This window comes from Emydura macquarii, unplaced genomic scaffold, assembly GCF_026122565.2.
Source record: "Emydura macquarii macquarii isolate MOO-44397 ecotype Brisbane River unplaced genomic scaffold, CSIRO-AGI_Emac_v2 contig_3451, whole genome shotgun sequence".
Lineage (NCBI taxonomy): Eukaryota > Metazoa > Chordata > Testudines > Chelidae > Emydura > Emydura macquarii.
In genome coordinates this window covers 3,555,192-3,578,072 of record NW_027133588.1, presented here as the reverse complement: position 1 = coordinate 3,578,072, position 22,881 = coordinate 3,555,192, and the positions used below count along the sequence as shown (strand labels likewise).

Sequence of the window (22,881 nt, the reverse complement as noted above, 5' to 3'; positions counted from 1 at the left end):
CTGGAGATTTGAGTGCCCTATTCTCCTAAGACCCTACAATATGTTTATGTACTTTCTCAGCTATTTTCTGAGGATCTCATTGTAAAATATCTTAATCCATACTCATGCCCAAAAATAAATTACTCTAATAAAACAGGATGGTTCCCATTTTATCACTTCTCTCCTTGCCACAGACTGAACTTGCAGTCCAACCTCTCTTGCTTCTCCACATTTGCCTCTGCTCCTTATACACTTCACTGTTTGAGCTTCAGATTCATAGTTCTGTATACCAATTCCCATTTTCTGAGTTATAAAGGCTACTGGAACGTTTCAGGAGTAAGGCTATTTAAAGGAGAGTTTTTTACGTTTTAATTAGATTTCACCAATGAACAGAGTGTATAAATATGTTTATTGGTTTGGGCTCCTTTGAGGGATCCTTTAGTGGAAGTGGTAAGGTTATAAACTGTCTCTTGGTTACCCCAAGATCATGGCTTTGTTTACTATTCATTTGTATCTTGAATATCCTTTTCAAAGCAGTTAAACATTTAATAACTCCATTCAGAAAGTTCTCTATAAACCAAACACAGAGTTTTGATGCATTTTAAGGAAATAAATAGTGAAGCAATTTTTTCTCCTGAAACAGCAAAATTGTGCAATGTGAACTGCAAGATCTTATGGAAACACAATGTCTTGCCCAAGGTGGCATAAGTAAATACCATTTTAATAATGATCCTTATGCACTTTGAGGAAAATTGGCAAATTGTAGAAATAAATAAAATTATCTGCAAAATTTTTAAACAGATTGAAAAAAAGGGCCAATATTTCACCAAAAGTAATTAAATTAAAAAAAGATTGTCTTCTGGAAAATTCCTAACATCATGAAAACATAGCAGGTCAAATTCTGCTCTCAGTTTCACCAGTGTAAACCCAGCTGACTTCAGTGCCATGACTTTGGATTTACACCAGTGGAACAGGGAGCAGAATCAAGCCCAGTGTCTGTGCAAGTATTTAATAGTTTTAAAGGAGAGTTAAGGGCTTGCAGCAGCAGAGTGGTTTTGAAAAAGTGGCTGGAGAAATAATCCCACAGTCCCCAGGACACAAACAAAGATGAATATCCAGAGAAACAGTCTGTCCACTACCATGGCAACATACTTCCAATCTTCAATGACCTGAAAGAAAAAGCCAGTTAAAGATGCATAGCAATTTACCATGTTCATCTCCTTCTCTTTTGTTGATGCTCAATGTTTGTAGTTTGTATATGAAAATAAGAGGAAACAAATCTTAAGGTTCAGGGTACTGATCACCACAGTGGTCAGGAAGGAATTTCCTTTCGTATATAGACTTGGACAGTTGGTGAAGGATGCTATAAATAGTTTTCACCTTGCTCTGAAGCATCTCTACTAAATACATGGTGTTAGACTGCATGGACCTTCAGCATAATGCAGTAAATTCCTGTTTGTGAATTTTAATTTGCTGATACTATTAATCTCAATTAATAGGGATGAACAATACTTACTGCTCTTAAGAAAAGAACTATGTAGCTGATTTTGCTTCTCAGTATGAAGGGTTTTAATACATGTTAACACTGCTGGTTGTATTCAGATCCCTGTCCGGTATGGGTGAGGTCCTGGTCCCACTGAAGTCACAATAAGAGTTGTGCCATTTACTTTAACGGGGCCAGGATTTTATCTCCTATCCTTATATTCAGTTCTTACACTACAGTGACTGCAGGCATGCTACTGAGTTGTAAAGGGGAAGTATTCATCTTTTTTTTTTATCACACAGTTAGTTTTTCCTTTATAATTGACTCTAGTTACACATGGGATCTCTTCCTCTTAATGACTTTACAGTACTTCCCAATTAACTTCTGCCTTGTACTAGACCATTACATGTTTTCCCCCTCACTGCACACATGTATCTTCCATTGCCATTAATGGGTGTTACAGGATTATGAGAAGAGAATATACTGTCGGTACATGAACAGTGGTTATCAGACTGTGATACTAATGGAAAAAGTAGAGATTAGAATTATGAATCTAGAAAATAATGGTTTGTAACTAAGCACTTTAGTTAATGTCAGAGGACTTGTGTGCAGAAAGCATTAAATTAATGTCTAACTTACAATACCTTGGAAAATTGCTCTTTAGTCTAGGGTGAGGACCGGGATTTTGTAAATCTTTTTATATTCAGTATAAATTTTTCAAGATTGCCTGTGCTTTTGTAAACACTTTTTCAGGATTGTGAGGCCTGTGCTCACATCATGTCCATTTCAGTTGGTTTAAGCTTATGGCTATTGTTACAGATTTAGCATCTTCTCTTCCTTATTTCTACTGACCAATAATTAGTCCCTTGAAAATGCAAGAAAGTCACCACTGTGGCTACAAGAGAGACTCCTTCAAGAACAGAAGTTAAAAAGGAGCCAGGCTTTCACATTTACTTAACCTGTATATTAACAGGAGAGGAGGAGGTCAGAGCAGTAATGGAGAACCTAGGACTGGATTTGGAGTCGGGGCAGAGGAGGGTCATGTAGGGAATTTTCATGGATAAGGGGGGTCAGGGTTGGGAAAATTCATGGGTGTTCATCTGAGCCTTCTGAGTATTGCAGAGCATTATTCAGTGGATATTTATATGAGCTTTAATGTACTAGCTAGCTAGGTCCTATACTGCTAATATCTGATGGAGAGTCTCCTTTTGCTCAAGTGGAAGAAGCTTCAGCTTTTGCAGTGTGAAGATCATGGTTCTATCCACACTCTTGCCAGAACAGTATCAGCTTTATCAAATTGTTATTCATAGAAAAAGAAACTTATTAATAACAGTGATTGCCTATGAAAATTATTGTTAGGATCTCTTTAAAACATTAAAACTAAGGAAGACAGTTGGGTTCTTATTTCCCTTCTGAAGAAGGACACACTTATCTGAGGCATCAGGGAAAGCAAACTTGGAAAGATGGGAATGATTTCTCCTGTTACTTACACTCTGGTCATTGTCCTCGCTTTTCATGTGGTCTGCTATAAAACTGACTCCATCAATTGCTTCTTGGACTTCTGGAGAAAACTTCATTGAAGATCTTAATCTAATATCTTGATGGCCACTGACGTTATCCAGATTCTCAGTAACTTTCAAATTGTATTTTTTGGCAGAGGCTGTGTTCACAAAGTAGGTTGAGTTTTTGTATAGGTCGACTGGATCAGTGCATAGATTCTCAGATTTATTCTTTCTGCGATTGCTTAACCTTTGTCTTGCAGAGTTATTATCTGGGCGTTTCATGAACAGAAAAGTTGGAAGTTTCTCAAGGAAAACCACTTTTACCCATTGAGGCATAGTGTGGGTGCTGGGAGATCTGTGATGGACATTCAATACGCATACACTGGTAACTATTGAGAATGTTACTAATACCATTGTAAACATCAGATACTTCCCAATCAGTGGAACATCCAGTGATGTTGGAGGGACAATTTTGGAGATCAGCAATAAGAACACAGTCAAGGCAAGCAATACAGATATGCATAGGGTCATCTTTTCACCACAGTCAGAAGGCAAGTAGAACACCAGGATGGCTAATGACGTAATAAGCACACAGGGAATTATAAGATTGATCGTATAAAAAAGAGGTTTCCTTTTAATAATGAAGTCGTATGTCAGATCCACGTACTTTGGGTCTAAGGGGTTTACAGTCTTTCTTCCTGGGAGTGCTACAATATCCCATTCTCCGCTCGGTGTAAAGTCATCCATGCTTGCCATGGAAGTTTTAAGTACCATATCTATTTCTGTGTGATCATATGTCCAAGAGCGGAACTTCAGTGTGCAGTTTTGTTGATCAAATGGGAAGTGCTTCACCTCAATCTTGCAGGCACTCTTGTAGATGGCTGGAGGCAACCAGAAAATGCTTCCATTATTCTTTACAATCACATTTGTGTACAGGGAAACTTCATATGTACCATCCGCGCTGAGGAAATGGGAGAAAAAATAAAGAAACTGTGAAGACATAGAATATGGGTTCAAAACACAGAAAAGGACAAGCTAATATATTCTCAGCCCCCTCTGCTGAATCCAAAAGAGGTTCCACTTTCGCTGCTAGTGTTATACTTCTGTACCCTTTCAGCTATAAAACTCATTTTTCAGGTATTTATAACTTGACAATGAAAATGATGTATACATTTTTTTCAACCTGGGGATTAGCACTTTCTCCAGTATTCAAACTATCATAAATAATAATGATAATGAATGTGCATGTCTATAGCCTGTTTCATCCAATGATCACAAAGTATATTCTAACCAATTAATTAAGCATTGCTACATTCCATGGGGTATGTAAAGAAATGTAAAGATGAGATCACCTATCACCAAACTGCAGCCGTCTATGTTTTGGAATACAGCCATTAACAGTGCAAGGCAATGCTTCTAAACAGTTTAGAGCAGGAAGTGAGGAAGAATGCTATATTCAGTTGGGAATGCAGGAAAAACATAGGCAGAGAGAATGCATTTACATGAGTTGTAATTTAGTAAAGATAATTGTGGTTAATGCTTCTGCTCTTACAAAAAGTGCAATGGGATTTTTAGTGCCCACAAATTCTCTTGGTTTTGGCAAGCCCCAGCCTTGGATGCATTACAGCTAGCAGCATAGAAGTGTAAGGCTCTTTAATCCATTGCCAGTCAACATAGAAACTCTTTGACTTATTCATTTTATCTCTCCATGCTAGCCCTATAGGCCTGGATCTGCAAAGGGACCTAAGTATTGCGATGCAGAACATCACAAGGCCTAACTTGTAGGTGTCTAGAAAATCACAGGAACAACACTGTGACCCACAAAGCCTGAGTTAGAGACTGGCACCATATACAATCCATGGGGAGAGAGAGGCTCCTTAGAATACAATCCACAAAAGCCCGCATGCTAGGCAGGAAGCCACTGATACTGGGCATTGGGAGAGTCTGACCAGAGGAATATGTCCTCAGCCCTGTCCTGCTCACAGAGATAGGCATCTCCCTGCAGCCCAGACTTAAGCACCTATCTGTGCTAATGATCCATGAACTGGTGGGGGGGAAGACAAATGTTCTGCCACCTAAGTTGAGTGCTGGGCCCAATCCAGTATGTGCTCAGAGGCCATTGAACTGCACATGAAACAGCTGGGGGGATGGAGGGAGAGGCCCACCCTTATAACCTTTAGCCCAGCAGTTAGGGTAATCACCTGGGATGTGGGAGGCCGCTAGTTCTAGTTCCTCCTCTTCCTGATGAGGAGAGATTTGTACAGGGATCTACTACCTCTCTTCTTGGAGACATTTTTCACTGTGCAGTATACAATATTATTAATTTAAATAATATTCTAAGCTTACATTAAGCTTATTATTTCTGCAAAGGAAAATATTTTGGGATTTTTTCTTCTTAAGTCAATAGGGTTTTTGTTTCTGTTTAAAATCTTTGCAATTTTTTTTATCAAGACTTACTTATTGTAAAGCACGATGTCTGGCAGCCAGATGTGCTTAGCAGGTATCCTTAGCTTATTTATGCCTTCATAGTCAGAGGGTTGCCAAGCCAAACGATAGTCAGTCCATTCCTAGAGGAAGAATTGTACAGTTTACAGAATTATTTTGTGTCAGTCAAGTCATACTGACAACAAGAAAGCAATATGCTGGTAGACTGCAATAGTATCCACCTAGGATGGTTACCTGGTTTAGCCAGACATTTGTGGTCATGATCTGCTCACGTTCATTCTAAAGAAGGAAAAAACATTTATAAAACTATACTGTTTTAGTCCTATTATTAGGATTTATTCATTAGTCTTTCAGGAATACTTCAAACTCCTGGCTGCCTAAAACCATTGCCTATAATGTAAAATCTACCTTTTATAACATTAGGACTCTTTCTCTGTCTACTGGTATATCACTAAAATGCACAATTGTGACACTACATTAATAATCACATAAAACATGGTACTGTGTATCATGCAACTCTGTAATTCGTTATAACTATTAACTAGGATGAACTTGGGCATGTGCATCTTTAAGAAGCAGTTTTAAAAACCTAAGAACAATTAATGGGCAGAGTAATGGTCTTCGGACAATCTTTTTATATTCGTCAGGCCAATGGACTTGTCTTTTTGGCTTAGAGCACTATTGGGTCTAATACAGATGGCGCTCACATCCACTCTGAACTTTCATGTAGGAGGAGCCCTCTGAACCACGACTGTTGAGTTTTAACAAATCTTGGAACCCTGAGAAAGTTCCAGAGGGTTGGAGAAAAGCTAATGCTGTGTCACTATTTGAAAAGGATAAATCGGATGACTCGGACAACTGTAGGTCAGTTAGCCTGAAAATGATCCCAGGCAAAATCCTAGAAAGGCTGATATAGGACTCAGTCAGTAAAGAATGGCAGCATAATTAATGTCAATTAACATGATTTTATGGTCTTGTCAAGCAATCTTGACATCGATTTATTTTTTTTAATGAGATTGGTTGATTAAGGTAACCGTTGACGTAATATACTTAGAATTCTGCAAGGCATTTGACTTAGTCCCACATGTCATTCTGATAAAAAATAAACAACAGCGACCCTAGCAATATACAAAATCAGTGAGGCCCATATTAAATGGATTAAAAACTGGTTAATTGATAGATTGTCAAAACTAATTGTAAATGGGGAATCATCATTCTGTGGGAATGTTTCTAGTGGGGTCCCACAAGGATCTGTTCTTGGCCCTATGTTCAATATTTTTGTTGATGATTGGAAGAAAATATAAAATCATTGCAGATAAAATTTATAGATGATATAAAAATTAGTGGAATGGTAAATAATGAGGATAGGCAAATTCTACAGACAGATCTCTATAAAACTGAGATTCCTGAAGCCACACCACAAAACTCAGAAAGATCCTAGCAATAGAACCAAGGCTTATTCTCACTGCTGTTTTCTGTTGATTCAACAATGCGAATAACTCCACCAGTGATCCAAGAGCAGCAGCAGCCTTAATTACAGGGATGGTGGGGAAAAAAATAAGGCTGAGAAGAACAAAGGAGGGTAAAGCAGAGTGACCTTCTGTGACTGTTACTAATGCCTGAGTGAGGCTGGCAGGAACAGAACACTGTCAAATAGCAGAGACCCCAAATGTCCTATATGAAAATGGCGAGAAGTATTCACATTCTAAACGTATTTATTTTAAAAATCCATCACTCCATTGCAGAGAGTCTATTTTCAAACTGTGGAAGGGGTATTCCAAACAATAAAGGGTAAAAACCCCTTGCTCCACTATGCCAGGAGGCTAGATGTCTTGGGAGACTGCTAATGGGTAATAGACCCTTTCACTTCTGGGTTACTGGTTCAAATGTAGCCAGGTGAATGATGACTGAAAGCTGTTAGGACACTGAGTGGTCATCAGATATTATCTAAAATTAGTTACATAAGAATAGCTATATTGGGTCAGACAAATGGTCCATCTAGCCCAGTATCCTCTCTCTGACAGTGCCAAATGTTTCAGAGGGAATGAATAGCACAGGGCAATTTAGAGTGATCCATCCACTGTCATCCAGTCCCAGCTTCTGGCAGCGTATGGGGTTGAATCTCTGACCATCTTAGTTAACAGCTATTGATGGACCCAATCCTCCATTAACATATCTAATTCTTTTTTGAACCCAGTTATACTTTTGGCCTTCACAACATCCCTGGGCAATGAGTTCCAAAGTTGAGTGTGCATTGTGTGAAGAACTATTTTCTTTTGTTTGTTTTAAACCGTCTTGTCTATTATTTCATCAGGTGGTCTCTAGTTGTGGTGTTATGTGAAAGAGGTAATAACTCTTTCCTATTCATTTTCTCTGTCATTCATGATTTTATAGATTTTTATCATATCCCCCTTTAGTTGTTTCTTTTCTAAGATGAACAGTCCCAGTCTTTTTAATCTCTCCTCATATGGAAGCTGTTCCACAGCCTTAATTATTTCTGTTGCCCTTCTCTGTACTTTTTCCAAATCTATATATCTTTTTAGAGATGGGACGACCAGAACTGCATAAAGTATTCAAGGTGAGTGCATATCAGAGATTTATATAGTGGCATTATGATATTTCCTGTTTTGTTATCTATCCCTATCCTAATGATTCCCAACATTGTTAGCTTTTTTGACTGCTGCAGCACATTGAATGGAAGTTTTCAGAGAACTATCCATGATGACTCCAAGATCTCTTTCTTGAGTGGTAACAGCTAAATTAGATCCAATCATTTTGTATGTATAATTGGGATTATTTTTTCTAATATGCCTTACTTTGCATTTATCAACACTTAATTTCATCTTTTTTTTTTTTTTTTGCACAGCCACCTAGTTTAGTAAGATCCCTTTGTAACTCTTCTCACAGTCTTTCAGTCTGCTTTGGACTTAACTGGCAAGTAATTTTGTATTGTCTGCAAATTTTGTCACTCCCTGTTTGTTCCCTTTTCCAGATCACCTATGAATATGTTGAAAAGCACAGGTCTCAGTACAGATCCTTGCAGGATTCTGCTCTTTAAATATTTCCTTTGTGAGAACTGACCATTTATTTCTACCCTTTGTTTCCTATCTTTTAACCAGTTATTGATCCATGAAAGGACCTTCATTCTTATTCCATGACTGCTTAGTTTGCTTAGGAACTTTTGGTGAGGGACCTTGTTGAAGGCTTCCTGAAAATCCAAGTATACTATATAGATTGGATCACTCTTGCTACATGCTTGTTGACTTCCCCAAAGAATTCTAATAGATTGGTGAGGCACAATTTCCCTTTACAAAAGTCATGTTGACTCATCTCCAAAATATCATATTTATCTGTGCATTTGATAATTTTGTTCTTTATTCTAGTTTCAAATAATTTGCCTATTACTGTAGTTAGGCTTACCAGCCTGTAATTGCCAGGATTGCCTATGGAGCCTTTTTAAAAAATAGATGTTACATTAGCTAGCCTCCAGTCATCTGGTATGGAGGCTGATTTAAGCAATAGGTTACATACTACAGTGAGTAGTTCTGTGATTTCATATATGAGTTCCTTCAGAACTCTTGGATGAACACCATCTGGTTCTAATGACTTATTACTATTTAATTTATCAATTTGTTCCAAAACTACTTTTATTCACACCTCAATCTGGTACAGTTCCTCAGATTTGTCACCTAAAAAGAATGGCTGGAGTGTGAGGCTCTCCCCCATAGCCTCTGCAGTGAAGCAGTACAGGTCTCAGTCCAGTTCCTCATGGACACATTACAAAAAACCAACATAACCAGCACTAATGTGCAGCCTGGTGGGAAGTCTCAACAAAATGTCAAAAACTGAATGGATATGGAGACCTATCTGGTTTCTCATGTGTAGAAGTGGTTCCTCTAGCTGTGCGATGTGGCTCATTACTGGAAGCCTCCCCTGCTGCTTCTTATACTCTGCCCATTCTGTGAATAAACAGAGGTTTCAATTGTACACCTTTCTCCAGCACTAAATCTCTAGAAATAGGTGAGTCTCCTTTTAAATATCGCTACCTGGGAACTAAATTGATCAAACTGCCTTGACTCCCTTTTTCTTGTTAGTTGGCTTTAAACACAGAGGCCCTTTAAATTAAGTAGTTTGGCAGCCCCGATTAAAAACAATTTGGATGGAAGATAGGACAAAAAGGTAATCAAGCTGTCCTTAGATGTTGCTGCAGACCTGCAGGGGACAGGCAGAAAGTGAAACTGGAGTGGCTTTTCAGATAAGGAAGGCCAGAGAAAAGGCCAAAAGACAAAGATAAACTAAATCAATTAAGACTCAATATTGTCCCTTAGCAATATTGCTAACTGCTTTTAATTTCCCAGCCATTGTCCTGGGTTAGCCTTGTCTCACTAATCCCAATGTCCTACTTATCTGTAGAAATTGAGTCTCTGTCTTCAAATTAACAACGTTATTTAAATTCACAGAATATGTATAAGGAATAACTAGATTATTTGTTTTTATTTTCTTTCTTGATCTTCCCTTTATCTTATTTATTCTGTTTGGAGTCAGTTGGACTTAATAAATCCATCCCTTCCCTCATTATTTGTCTGAGTTGATACCATACAAGTTGGTCGGTGGCACACTCTCTCATTTTACAGGAAGGTTTATCGTAAGGATGCTCTAGATTAAATCATGTGAGGGCCTGGATCCTGGAAGTACTTTCATGATAGGAAGCAGGATATGTAGGGTTGTTGCATTACTGTAACAATATGAGTGGAGACTATGCATGAGCAATAGTAAATCTCAGGCTCCCTGCACTTTGCTCTCTGAGAGTATGTCTACAGTGCAAATTAAGGTGTAATTGTGGAGTAGGTAGGCATACCCAAGGTAGATTTAATCTTGATAGCATGATTAACGAGGGCAGTGAAGGCTTGGTGACATGGGCTAGCCACTTCAGTACATGCCCACCTCTGACCCTGGGTATGTGCTTGGGTTATTAGCCTATGCTGGGGTCCATGCCACCGTGTCTTCACTACTCTTGGTACCCAAGCTAGTTAAATTAGAGCCAGAGCAGGTATACCTATCTGCGCTACAATTGCCCCTTAATTTATGGTTTAGTCGTACCCTGAGACCATGTCTACACTAGGAAAAGGGTGGTTTTTTAAATATATGTTAACTAATGTGTTAAGATCTTAGTGTAGACAAGACAATTTATAGATTTAACTTGTGAAGTGGTCGAGGCACACTCTAGGATTCCTCCAGTTAACAGCTATTGAAACTACAACTTGCCTTCTCTATCCTAAGATCTTAATTTGTTATCTAAGGTGTTAAAAACACTTCTTTTTCTAGTGTAGATATGGCCCAAGAGTTTGTCTGCACTAGTGTTTTTTAAGGTTGATTAATTTGTTAGCTAACATGTTTGTATGCTCGCGTCTAGGACCTCCACAAATGCTTGTGGTTTATCTTATGGGGAGCTCTAGAAATAAATGTCTGTGGACTGTTCAGGCTAGCTAATTTTATCTATCTGTGCATTTATACCATGCTCATCACCACAGTGTCTGATAAAAGGACAACACACTGTTTCACTCCTACATAGACCTAGAGCATGGCTTTGTTTCATTTGCACCCGGCAGTTCAGATATATTGGATGGAAGGGAGAACCAGATTGGTCTTAAAACAATAGTGACATCAGAGTGATTGGGGAGAGGGGATTGGGTAAGTTGTTCCAGAAGTTATGAAAAGTCTTGTGTCTTTATATAAGCTGCAGAGGTAGCTGTTGAGAACCTCTCCAGCCGTACAGCAGGGTGTGTCAAGAAGGTGGAAGTCTGCATCTAGGCTAAATAGGCACTTTGGCAAATTTAGAGTGGATAGCCTACTGCATGAAAGACAAGGAAGAGCCTTTGGATAGGATTCCTTCCACACTTGGAGTTATATCATTTGCAATATAGCATGTATAAGCTTTATGGTTTGGAGTTCCCCTCCCTTTCTGTGAGCAGAAGTGGGCATGTCTCTGTAAGAGCAGGGAGGACCTGCCACAGAGACAGCTGGACAGGGAAGCACTCTCTTCTCCCTCTCATGTGAACTCTGGACTTTGGTAATCCCCATTATTTTTTGTTTGGACTACCCCAACAGGGGAAAGCCCTTGGACTGAGCTGGCCTAGGAGGGTGGGCCATGCCATAGGAGGAGGCAGTTGCTGCCTAAGAAAGAGAATTATCATGCTTCATGCCACCACCAGAAGATGCCTTGTGGTGAGCGGGCACCCTTCATACTGCCTTAACTCAGACGCTGACTTTGGGACAATCACGGAGGGTGAGGGGGGAATAGGAAGTGGCCAGGGAGGGCAGCCTTTGCTATCAGATCACTGATAGCTCTCAGGCCCTTGGTCAGAGCTCAGTGGAGTGGGAGAACCTGGGCTCCCCTACTAACAACTCACCTGCAAGTCATGGACCTTATCCCTGACCATTAGGTGATGCTACTCAACCAACCAACCCCCGAGTAAGGACCATCACAGGCATGTATTTAATTTTAAGAATGTGCTTGTTCCCCATTGCAGTCAATAGGACTGAAGCTCATGCAAAAAGTTAAGCATAAATCTAAATGCTGTCTTCAATAGGGATTGGTTAAGTGCTTTCCTAAGCGTTTTGGCCTTGACTCCACAGAGATTCAGAGCTCTTGTACAGGAGTTCCTGGCGCTCACTTCTGTGTTCAGACCATTCAACCATATTTCTTCACTGTACACAGCAACAGATAATTTATCATTATACACATTATGGAGAAGATCCTCATCTGATGTAAACTGGTGTAGCTCGAAGATGATGGAAGTATGCCAGAATGTGTCAGTTAAGGATCTACCTCTGTATTTTTCAGTTCTTTATAATTTAGCAATAAACAGATCTTCTTTTGTTTTAATAAAGGTTATACTTATGCTGAATATTGCCTAATGGACAAATAGATAAGAAAACAAATGTATGTGCCCTGGTCACTTACAATTATATAAACCATATAATAACAGAGAGACAGTCATGTACTATCTAGCAATGACAGAGTGCTCTACTTCAAAGTTCTGTACAAATAGAAAGGAATGAAAAGGCACATCTTATTCAAACTTACCACACTGATTAACTGTGCCAGGGAAACCTGCAGTTCTATAGATACCAACTGTGAGGAGTTGACAGCAGGGCGAATTAACTTATTATACCTGGCAGGGCTCAGTAGATGGTTCATTAGCTTCTCCTCAGCATCTGCTGCGTCGCTTCCTGTAAAACAGCACAGAACAGGATCCCACAATGAAGAAGAGATTGCATTATGCAGTGAGCATTGCAGCACAGACTCCCCATCCATCAGCTCATCCAACTGAAATAAGAAAGACGCTAGATTTTTGAAAGATCCTAACTGAATGTGAAACAGAAAGCTCTGGTTTTATTATGAAAGCTCTTTGGGACAAATTCTGCTCTATTGAAGTCAACTTTGTTGGACAAGACATAAATCAAGGCAGAATTTAGAATTTTCATGTTAAAACTAGAAACTTTCTTCATCAGTGTAGTACCCAAACCCATAGACACTCTATCTGTGGTATGGTGTGAAATAGAAATTGAAAGCTAGCAGCCCTTTTTCATGTTTTAGGAAGAGATTTTTGAAGAGACAGATGCCCAACTCCCATTTGTGCCTTTGACAGGCTCTCCTTTAACTGTCCTAGCAGATGAATGTGGAATCCCAGGCACATGTGTGGTAGGAAAAGAGTCTGATATACGTAGGGAAGGGCTAGGGATAAACTGTAAAATGCTTTTCAAATGATTAAAGAGCATAATATATTGCTGGTTCTAGATTATTTTGCTGGAGTATAGGAAAACTCAACGCATTATTTTAGACTTGGGCCTTCTGACACTTGGAAACAAAAACTGAGTTATAGAGTACTCATCATAATGTTTTAAAATTCTAGGCAATTACCAAGGATTTAAGTGACTACAAAATACAACATCTGAGGGATTCCAGGTATCAAGCAACCCAGAACATTTTCCGTTAGTTGAAGTAATCTATTCTGCAACTCCAGAGATAATGAAATCTGTTAGGCTCTTGCTTGGGTTCACCAAGCTCCCAGTATTGTCCTCTGTAAACTTCTGTTGATAACATAACAGATTAAAGGGCGAATTTTGCTCTGAGTTACACTAGTGTAAATCTGGAGAAACTCAACTGACTTTAGTGGTGTAACTCTGAGTAGAATTTGGGCCTAAATGATCAATACTTTTGCTGTTAAAGACCCAACAGCTTCCCAAAGCGATACACATCCTCTATAGGAAGCAGGCAATTCATATAAGGGCTAGATTTTTTCCTAGTTACATAATGGTAAATGCAAAGTAACTCTATTAAACAGGTGTGACTCCACTGATGGAAATAGATGGAGTGAATCCTGATTTACACTGGTGTGAATGGGAAGAGATTTGGTCCAGGGAATAGAAATATCAGTAATTTAAATATCTTCTCCCCTTCCAAATAAACAAGTAACTCTATCCCAAAAAAATCTGGAGGGGAGGGGCAGGTATTCTGACCCTAGGTAATATTTCCTTCACTTACACCTTCTTCACCCATATTCCCAATATTCCTAAAACATAGCCACTGCAAAGCAGTTATGTGCAGTAAAAACCATTCAGCATTACAAATATTTCACATTTGAAGTATATTAGGATAGCATGTTCAGTATACTCTAGTATTTCAGTAAGACTTAGAGAGGACCAGAAGTCAGAAAGTTTGTATCAGATAATCCTCTAAGTGGCTGAGTGCATATCTGAAGAGCTACTTAGTTTGACCATGAATTAGGCTAAAATCTCTTGGGAACCAGCTTTCTCTTGAGATTCCTGGTACTTTTGGATTCCACCCAGGATAGAAATGCTACAAGAAGAGCCTCTCCATATTTCTGCTTCTCATTTAAACAAAGAAGTGAGAGGCATGGCAAAATGTAGAATCTAGTCTCAGAGCAGGATCTGCTCAAGCTTTGACGAAAGGGAGAGGTGAATATTAACATTGTTCATTCCCTTAAGAACCAGCATCTAGCAAGGCATTGATAGCATAGCAGATTTACACAATGCATGACAGAAATGTACACCTTCTTTCTCTGCAAATATATCTACAATGCACACTCACTAACTTAGCCTCACATCTTTAATTACGTTACTGACATTTCCATGGGTGAAGATAAGATGTACAACAAGCAGTGATCAGTGCCTGTGTTTAAAGATGGAGTTAAGCAAAATGCCAAGTATTCATTTTGCATATTTTCCACTGTGAAGAAAGAGATTTGTGAAATTTTACAAAAGGAAAAATTGCAGAAATGTCAACATTCTGTGCTCACAAAGTTCTTTTTGCCAGTAAAAAAAAAAAATTATTCAGATCCAACCTGATTGGCATGGACCCAAGGAGGAAAAATTTCTGGTAAGTCATGGGTCTGCTCATTGACTGCAGTCAATGGTGTTGCCAGCAACAAGGTGTTTCATACAGGTGTTATGTTTTTCATTCTCTAAAAATTCTAGTGAGAAGTTGGTTTCTTCAGCAAGTAGGATTTTTTTCACAGAGCCCTAAGAAAAAGAAATTATGCCTTCTTTGATGATTTATGTAGCCTCTGGTGATTTTAAGGTGTAATAGCAGAAAAAAGAGGGTGCCAAATTATGTTCACATTTACATTGCTGCAACCACACTGAAGACAATGGAGATGTACCATTGTAAATGAGAAGACAATATGGCTCATGGGACACGTGCACCTAAATTAGGGCTCCCAGTTCATACATGGGCCCTCAACTTGACTTGGTAGTCACTACCACGGGGTGATGAGGCATTCAAGAGCCAACTAGAGTATCTATATGCAGCGTGTTGACAATGTGGGCATTTTATTTATCTTTATATCAGGCTCATGGTATGCCTGCACTGGGAATGCCATATAAGCACACTTTTGAACACTTCCATCTGGATAGGAGAGCCACCTTAGACCTGAATTCAAGGTAGATGCAATATTCTTCAGGGGATCGTCAAGATCATTGAAAGAAAGTGGAGATTCTCCCCCCCTTTAGAAAAATATCTGCTCGTCATTTAACATCTTGCTTACTTCTTGAACTAGAAATGCCCAATCACTTTAAGATGCTGTCTGTTTCAATGACCACTCAATGTAGGTTCTGTAGCTCTCCAGCTCTGAAAATACTGTCCATTTTTGCAGAAAATCCCATAGCAAGAGACAACCATGTGACCAGTTACCAAATGTGATCAAAATAATTCAAAATGATTTGTTTAGGTCAAGAATTTCCAGACAAGCAGCAGCTAGGTAGGAAAAGATTTTTATTTACTGTTGAGTTATTACTCTATATGTCATGGTACAGAAATATACTATGCAACAGTCATTCAGAATGTTTCACAAAACCTCAGTCTAATGCAGACAGTAAAAAGCTGAGCTAGCAGTTCATTCCTGTCTCTTTAGTCTTAGTCACAGCAGCAACAGCATCAAATGCCAGCCCCCTACTATTTTGCCAAAATGGAAAATTGAAAAGATACATTAAAATCATTAGCATGCTGCTCTTTCATCCACTGCTCCAGTGCATGCTGGGCCACCTTCCAGTGAATAGGGAAAGGAGTGTGTTGTTCTTGTCTAGAAGAGCCTTGCTGTTCCACAGCTGTTCTTATGCCTCTCTTTCCTTCACAAAAGACAAGGAACTCGGATTATAATGTTCAATAATACAGCCATTTTTTCTTGTTCACTACTATTAATGAACTATTACATATGTTATCACTTCTTTGGCAACAGACAACTACAAATCCCTCCTTTCTTCTTGTGGAAATGTTTGGCCAGTACCACTGGTGATTCTCTTCCCTGGGGCTGGGATACATACTCTGGCAATGGATTGCTGTCTGAGTAGACACAAAACAGTAAAGTTAATGATGAAGATGATCATACATTGCCTTTCTACAGCACATTTCAGTTGGGTGAAACTCCCATTGATTTCAAGAAGAATTGAACCAAAATGACATACTCAAGATCACAGAGTGAGTCAGTAAAGAATAGAAGCCGGCAGACTAGCTGGGAATAGAACGCATGATCCTTGACACTCCTTCCACCCACTCCTTCCCACGTCAACATTAACCCTTAGCTCATGTTCCAGCCTGGGAACTGTATAGAAAAGTATCATTTTCTTCTAATTTTGAGTGACAGAAAGTTTGTTCAGTTTGCCTCCTTTTCTCATTAATAGCTGCCTGTTCCTAGCTGCTCCTATTCACAAAGCCCTGCAGTAAAAAATTCCAAGTTTATTGTACTGTGATTAATTTCACTGTTGGGGTGTTTTCAGGGCAATTTTTTTGTTCTTCAGTTGCCTTGGTGTATTTTCTAATATGTTATGGACATAAAAGGCCAGATTCTGACCTGCAGTCAGGTCCCTTTGCTGCTCTGACACTACAAGAGAGGTGTAAAGCTGCATTAAACTGGCAGATGAAATTCCTCTGAAATGGAGGAGACCTCAGCTGGTGCCGAGTTGGTGTAACTGCCTTTAAATCAGCCCCACCAGACTACCAACTGTATGGAGTGGCCTGAGAATGTGTGGCTGTTGTGCCGATTCTCCAGTGATCCCCAGCCAGTGTAATGTAGACTGCTCTAAGCTACATCAGGGCCAGACTGGACCCTGGCAGCCCCAGCAATTGGTAAGACAAAGGTGACTTTAAGCAACCTATTTCCCCCTCCCCATCCTCAACTCTGGAGTAGCTGAGGATCTAACCCAAAGAATATAGCATACTTCATTATCTTATGTCTAGAACTATCACTAGGTTTTGTACTGAGACAGGAAGCCAGCTGTGTTACTAGAAGTTCGGAAAGGGAAGCTCTTTCAGTGACACCATTCAGAAGTTTCCACCCTAAGATTAGGGTGATCAGATGTCCCGATTTTATAGGAACAGTCCCGATATTCGGGGCTTTTTCTTGTATAGGCACCTATTACCTACCATCCCCTGTCCCGATTTTTCAAACTTGCTATCTGGTCACCCTACCTGAGATTCATTTGAGTCACAAAGCAATTAGCTAGCTTTTCTTTTTTTACATTCTATGAATGGCTGACATTCAGTTTGAGATATCAATGGGATTTAAGCACCTGTTCAAAGTTAAGCATGCATTTTAGAGTTTTGTTGAATCAGCATTTTGATCTTGACCTACAGCACCCTGATACCTCTTTCCAGGGCTTTTCTTGAGCAGACTGTCAATTGTGCGGCAGATACCTGGTAGGAGAAGATTGCCACATTTGTTTTCAACTGTCACAGCTTGAACCCGGGGCTCCATTCCTGAAATACCTAACCTAGTCACCCTAACAGTGTGTATTGACGTCAGCCATGAAGATTGTAGGCTTTTGGTCCATCAGGAGCAGCAGGGCAGCATGGATAGTTTATAGTGAGGCTGTTCTATCTATTATTTCTTATGAATCCAAGCAACTCTAATACGTTACAGTGGAGGCATCCCTTTGTGCCAGATGACCTTCTCCCATTGACTTCTGTGGTGCAGGATTGCATCAGAATACTGTACAAAGTTCCTGTTTCATGTTGCGTCTTGTGTTATTTTCTCATATGCTCCAGAAAGAGAGTTCTTACATCCGCATTAGAAATCAGTATTCAGATATAACACCTCCCAATCACACCCTTCTCACAAGCCTTTCTGTAAGCATTGATTTTAGACAATCTTCAGTTAGAATATCTTGAAACCTGTGTGGGTTTTTCCCCCTCCCATTGGGGAGGGGAAAGGATGAGGGGATCTACTTAATAATTGTTTATATGGGAATGGAATGAACCACCAGAAAAAATAAGATAACTCTATCTCTGTACATCAGAACAGCCTCCATGAAAAGCCATTTGAAAAGTTTTTCAGACCAGTGCTTCTGGGTGGTTTTTGTTTTGTTTTTATTCAAACTTACTTTTCCTCCATAATATTAATTATAAAAAACATAGTACCAGTAGAGATTTTAATACCATATTCATACTAGCTGTGGCATTTCCAAATCCAAGTCTGTCTCATCAAAGGCCTATTAAGAGAGAACTGTGCTGATCCATGTTGAACTCTGTGCATGCTTTCTTTTCTTTTCTTTTCTTTTCTTTTCTTTTCTTTTCTTTTCTTTTCTTTTCTTTTATCTTCTCACTAACATAGAGTGTAAATATCTATACAGTAAAGAAAGTGAAAAATGCTACAGACCCAGAATGATTAATTTTAATTGTGTGTTTATTAGATGTGATGTCTTGAGGTGGTTGAAAAGAGAATCTTTGTTAAACACAAAGATAATGTTTTAAAATCAGCAAGGTAACTTTGATGTACAAATAGCCTCTGCAACAGACACAGTTTTCTAGCTTCTTTGCATAAGAAAGCCAGATAGAAATGGACCGTAGTTTGGTATGTGTTAAATGGAGATGAGTTAAATGCAGTCTAATGAACTGCAGTGCATATATCTTTGAATTTCTTAATTCACTATATTTGTGTTCACACCGCTAGCAAATGAGTTTACTCCCTGCAATATCTGCTCAGATGGCCAATAGTAAATGCATACTGCAGAATATTTGCAGAAAGCGAATTTTGAATTTGTGTTCATGAGCATTTGCCATTGGAAATTTGATTCTAAACCTCATCTGCATCCAATCAGGAAACCAAAACAGCCCATGGGACTTGTGTCCAATCAGAACAGCTCATGTTTGGAATATCGAATATTTGCAATAAATTGTTCATAAATGAGTTACAGACTAAGACTTATTTTTAGAAATTCTTATGCAAATATTTTCAATTAATGAGTACATTTAAGAAACTACCATCTGTTCTTGGGCAAGTCACAAGCAAGGGAAAGAGGAATATATAATTCTTATGAACTATTCGTTCATGTCTAGCTTTAAATGACAATTCATCATAATTCAGATGCATAGATAGGATGCCACTAGATGTCACCAGTGCATTGGCTTAAAGATTCCAGGATCAAACTACGTCTGCAAGTACCATCTAAAATTATTTTTGTTCCTGAGTCATTTTATAATCTATTTTCTAATTGCCAAAGTACATATTAATTGGATGTCATCAGCCAAGTGGACAAGGTCATATATATTTCTCAATGTCAGTAGCAGTGTATTTATATATATATATATATTAATGTGCTTCTTTCTTTGGCAAAATGTTTTCCAAATAGCAGTAACCAACAAAAATGTTGCATTGGAGTAGACTGATGCTTTTGGACAAATGACTGTAACAAGAATAATCAAGCTGCTGTAAATTGGGAGGTGGACATATGATTTCACATATTGAAAACAGAAATGGATAAAACAGCAAGGGCCAGATTCTCAGCAGGTGTAAATTGTCATAGCAGCAGTGGACATGCTACAGTACAATAGCCCGCCCCTCTGGTAGGTAATTTACAGGATACCTTTCAGCTGCAAGATTGTTTCCACAGCTCATGTGCTACCACAAATTCCTTCCATGCTATTTTGAGTTTCATACTAAAAGAAACAAAATCACGTTTTATTTAAAGCACCAGTGCAAAGTTTCTCTTTTACATAATCTAGTAATTAATAATATAAGATGAGACTGAAATAGATACTCACCACCTTCAACAGCTAGTCACTTTGAGAGCATGACAACAAACATGTCGGATTGGTTTCCACAGAAAGAAGTAAGGAGTAAAGTTGGCGACTACAGCTGAGTGCCCTGTTATCACCTTCTAAACTGCAAACATAAATCACATTTCCTTTGTTTTCCTGACTTTTAAGATATTTTAACAAATGTTGAGTCATGTTTAGAAATAGCATGTTGTTCCATGGCATGTTGTTTTTCTTCTTTCTTCCCCCTACAAAATGACTAAACTGACCATGGGAACATGCCAGATTCTCTCCTACTGTCAGGGAAGAGAAATAAGAATGTTCCATTGTCTCCTCTTACATAATTTACTGACATTGTTATTACTTCTCAAAATACTCTATGTAAAATTATTTATTTATGTAAAATCCATTGCCATTACACTATGCTGCACTATACTGTGGTATAGTATTAATGCTGGTTGTTCCAATACAAGTAGCATCTAATGGAGCCTCATTTTAAAGTTTGTTTTAATTTCCAATAAAAAATTAATGCAAAGCAATAGCAAATATTTACAGGGATTAAAGCTTGTCTTCCCAATGTTCTTTTTCTAATCTAAACAAGACCTCACTTTTAAAATATTATGGTTTAAAACAGATTTTTTTAAAGTTTAAATTTAATGGGTAAACTAAGAAAATGTTGGGTGCAGAAATAATAATGATCGTAAGGGAAAGTTAGTCATTTGGGAAGGAGGTTTTAATATCTACTACCACCAGTAAACTAATGCTTTTGCCTGATTATTGCATATGTCTGTGTGTTGGCTAAATTCTATATACAAAAATGTTCTTAATATATGCTTGAATTCTTTAACATATATTTACATACTTAAACTTAATTGAAACAGTATTTGCACAATACACAAATCAGAAAGCATAAAGTAATATTTGATTTGTAGTTGTAGAATCAGATATGGGATCTTTGTCACACATTATCTGAAGACACACTTCTCTCCTTACTATTCAGTCATTCTAAACACAGCCTCATCACTATCACGTATGATCCAGGCAGGATCTTCAGTGACCATCCTTTCCTACTGACTGGCTTTTATTGGTTAAATCCAAGTTATCATTGCTACATCCTGGTTTCATTAATATCACACAAGATAAAAACAGCACTAAAATAACAGATTTCATGCATCTTTTTAAAGACTGTAAACTATCCCCCTGGAAGTTAGAGACATTTTGAAATCAGTAGCCCCACTGCCCCCATTTCCTCCCTGAATGCCAACATTGTTCTACAAACTCTATCCAAAAAGACCACTCACCATTAAAAGAAAAAGAAACCACTACAAGGAGAAAGAGCCTGTGTGTATTCCTCATGGCAATTATAAGAGGATGTAAATTACTGTTCTTCAGTAGAGACTGCTGGGGATAGGCGCAGCTATCAGGGTTGCACAGGCATGAGAGATAAAAACAAACCTGAGCCTTGGAGGTATTAACTCCCTGGAAAGAGAGAGACAGTAGGACCCAGTAGATCTGATCTGCAAAGTGGAGCTTTCAGGAGCATGGCGATCCCTCCCCCTTTGCAGCTGTTTAAAGAACCAGAGCAAAAGCAGAAGCATGTGAAAAGAGGAAACATAATATGCTACCATGAAATAAGCAAGGGGGAATTATAATGGCCTGTAATAGACAAATATATAATTCTTGCTATTATGTAACATTTAAAGGGCTTTTTCATTAGGGGATGAATTGGAGCTGGCAGGGGATGGCTGGCTGGGAAAGAGCTAGAGATAACTGTATTCCAGAAGCCCACCCAGCTAATGAAACTCACATAAGTGAATTATGACTCAAATATTAGGATCACTTTTTGCATTAGTGGAAATGTTGATCATCCACTACCAACCTATTTTATCTTCAAAACCCAGACTGTGTGGTCTGTTTCAGTTAGATCTTTGAAAGCTCAAGGAAGCTGCAGGAGGGGGATGGTGAATTTATTGTGATTAACATTGACAGGATTTTTAAAAGGGAGGTTAAATCCGCCTGGTGAGAAATAATAGTACCAATAATAATAATAAAGACATTCTTGAGAGACAGGAAAATACAGTGCCAGTCATTGTTACTGTTCAGAGGGTTCAGATCCTGTACCAGTATATAAAGTGTAGAAAATGTTATGTATTGTGAAAGATATAATGAAGAGTCATGAATCAGGGAGTGGGGGGGAAAGAAAGCTCACCTACTCTTCAGGGACAGAAAGAATGAATGATAGATTATTGCTGTTTGAAATTACTGCTCAGAAGGCCAAAATTATTGCCCAGCCCTGATCTGCTGAAGTCAGCGATAGGACATGATTCTGCTCTCACTCCTGTCTTACATCAATCTAACTCTGTAGGCTTCAGTAGATATTCCTGCTTGACACCAGTATAATTTACAGCAGTATTAGGCCCATAAACTTTAGTTTTGCTTCTAAAATAAACTTAATCTGACCAGGGAATTTTTTAAACTACACGTCAGATTAATGTAGTGTTGGGCAATTCATTACCATCACCCTAAACATTCTTGCAGCTTTCTATTTTTCACTGAATGGGCTAGTCTTCTCTTCTGTAGTTCCACTGACTTTAAAGGAATTATCACTAAGGATTAATTTGGCCCGGTACAGACTTCACTCCAAGCCCAGATAGTTTCCTTTTATACTACTTGCCAATTTATTGTATACTTTTGCTTATTTTCTTAATCATTTCAGCGTCAGACTGCCTGTGATCGGGTGCCCTGTTATAAATTGCTGTTGCTTTTCCAAATTTTGAAACCTCAATTCATACCAACCATGCAGCAGCATTCTCAACAGAATTCACTCAGATAGTGCTTTCAAAGGCTCCTCCATATACCTATCTATTATTTAAAACAACCTGCCTCCTTTCATGTTAACACCTTAGTTATAATCTTGC

General features: G+C 38.6%; 1 protein-coding gene and 2 long non-coding RNA genes across 4 annotated transcripts in view; 1 reads left to right on the top strand and 2 right to left on the bottom strand.

The window, feature by feature from the left end:
• The window catches only part of LOC137144469 (uncharacterized), a 153,605-nt gene that overhangs the window by 1,754 nt on the left and 128,970 nt on the right, over positions 1-22,881 (top strand). The gene's annotated exons all lie outside the window — the stretch shown is intronic.
• CHRNB4 (cholinergic receptor nicotinic beta 4 subunit) lies at positions 988-21,400 on the bottom strand. The gene is made up of 6 exons (XM_067534824.1): positions 21,265-21,400; positions 12,497-12,642; positions 5,644-5,688; positions 5,422-5,531; positions 2,953-3,925; positions 988-1,148 (listed from the first exon to the last, which is right to left on the bottom strand). Exons 1-6 carry the CDS (start codon positions 21,317-21,319, stop codon positions 1,008-1,010), a joined length of 1,470 nt encoding a protein of 489 aa, XP_067390925.1. The 5' UTR covers positions 21,320-21,400; the 3' UTR covers positions 988-1,007.
• LOC137144467 (uncharacterized) lies at positions 15,691-20,052 on the bottom strand. Its single transcript, XR_010917410.1, has 3 exons — positions 19,970-20,052; positions 19,792-19,864; positions 15,691-16,059 (listed from the first exon to the last, which is right to left on the bottom strand). It is a non-coding gene; the product is annotated as an uncharacterized lncRNA (long non-coding RNA).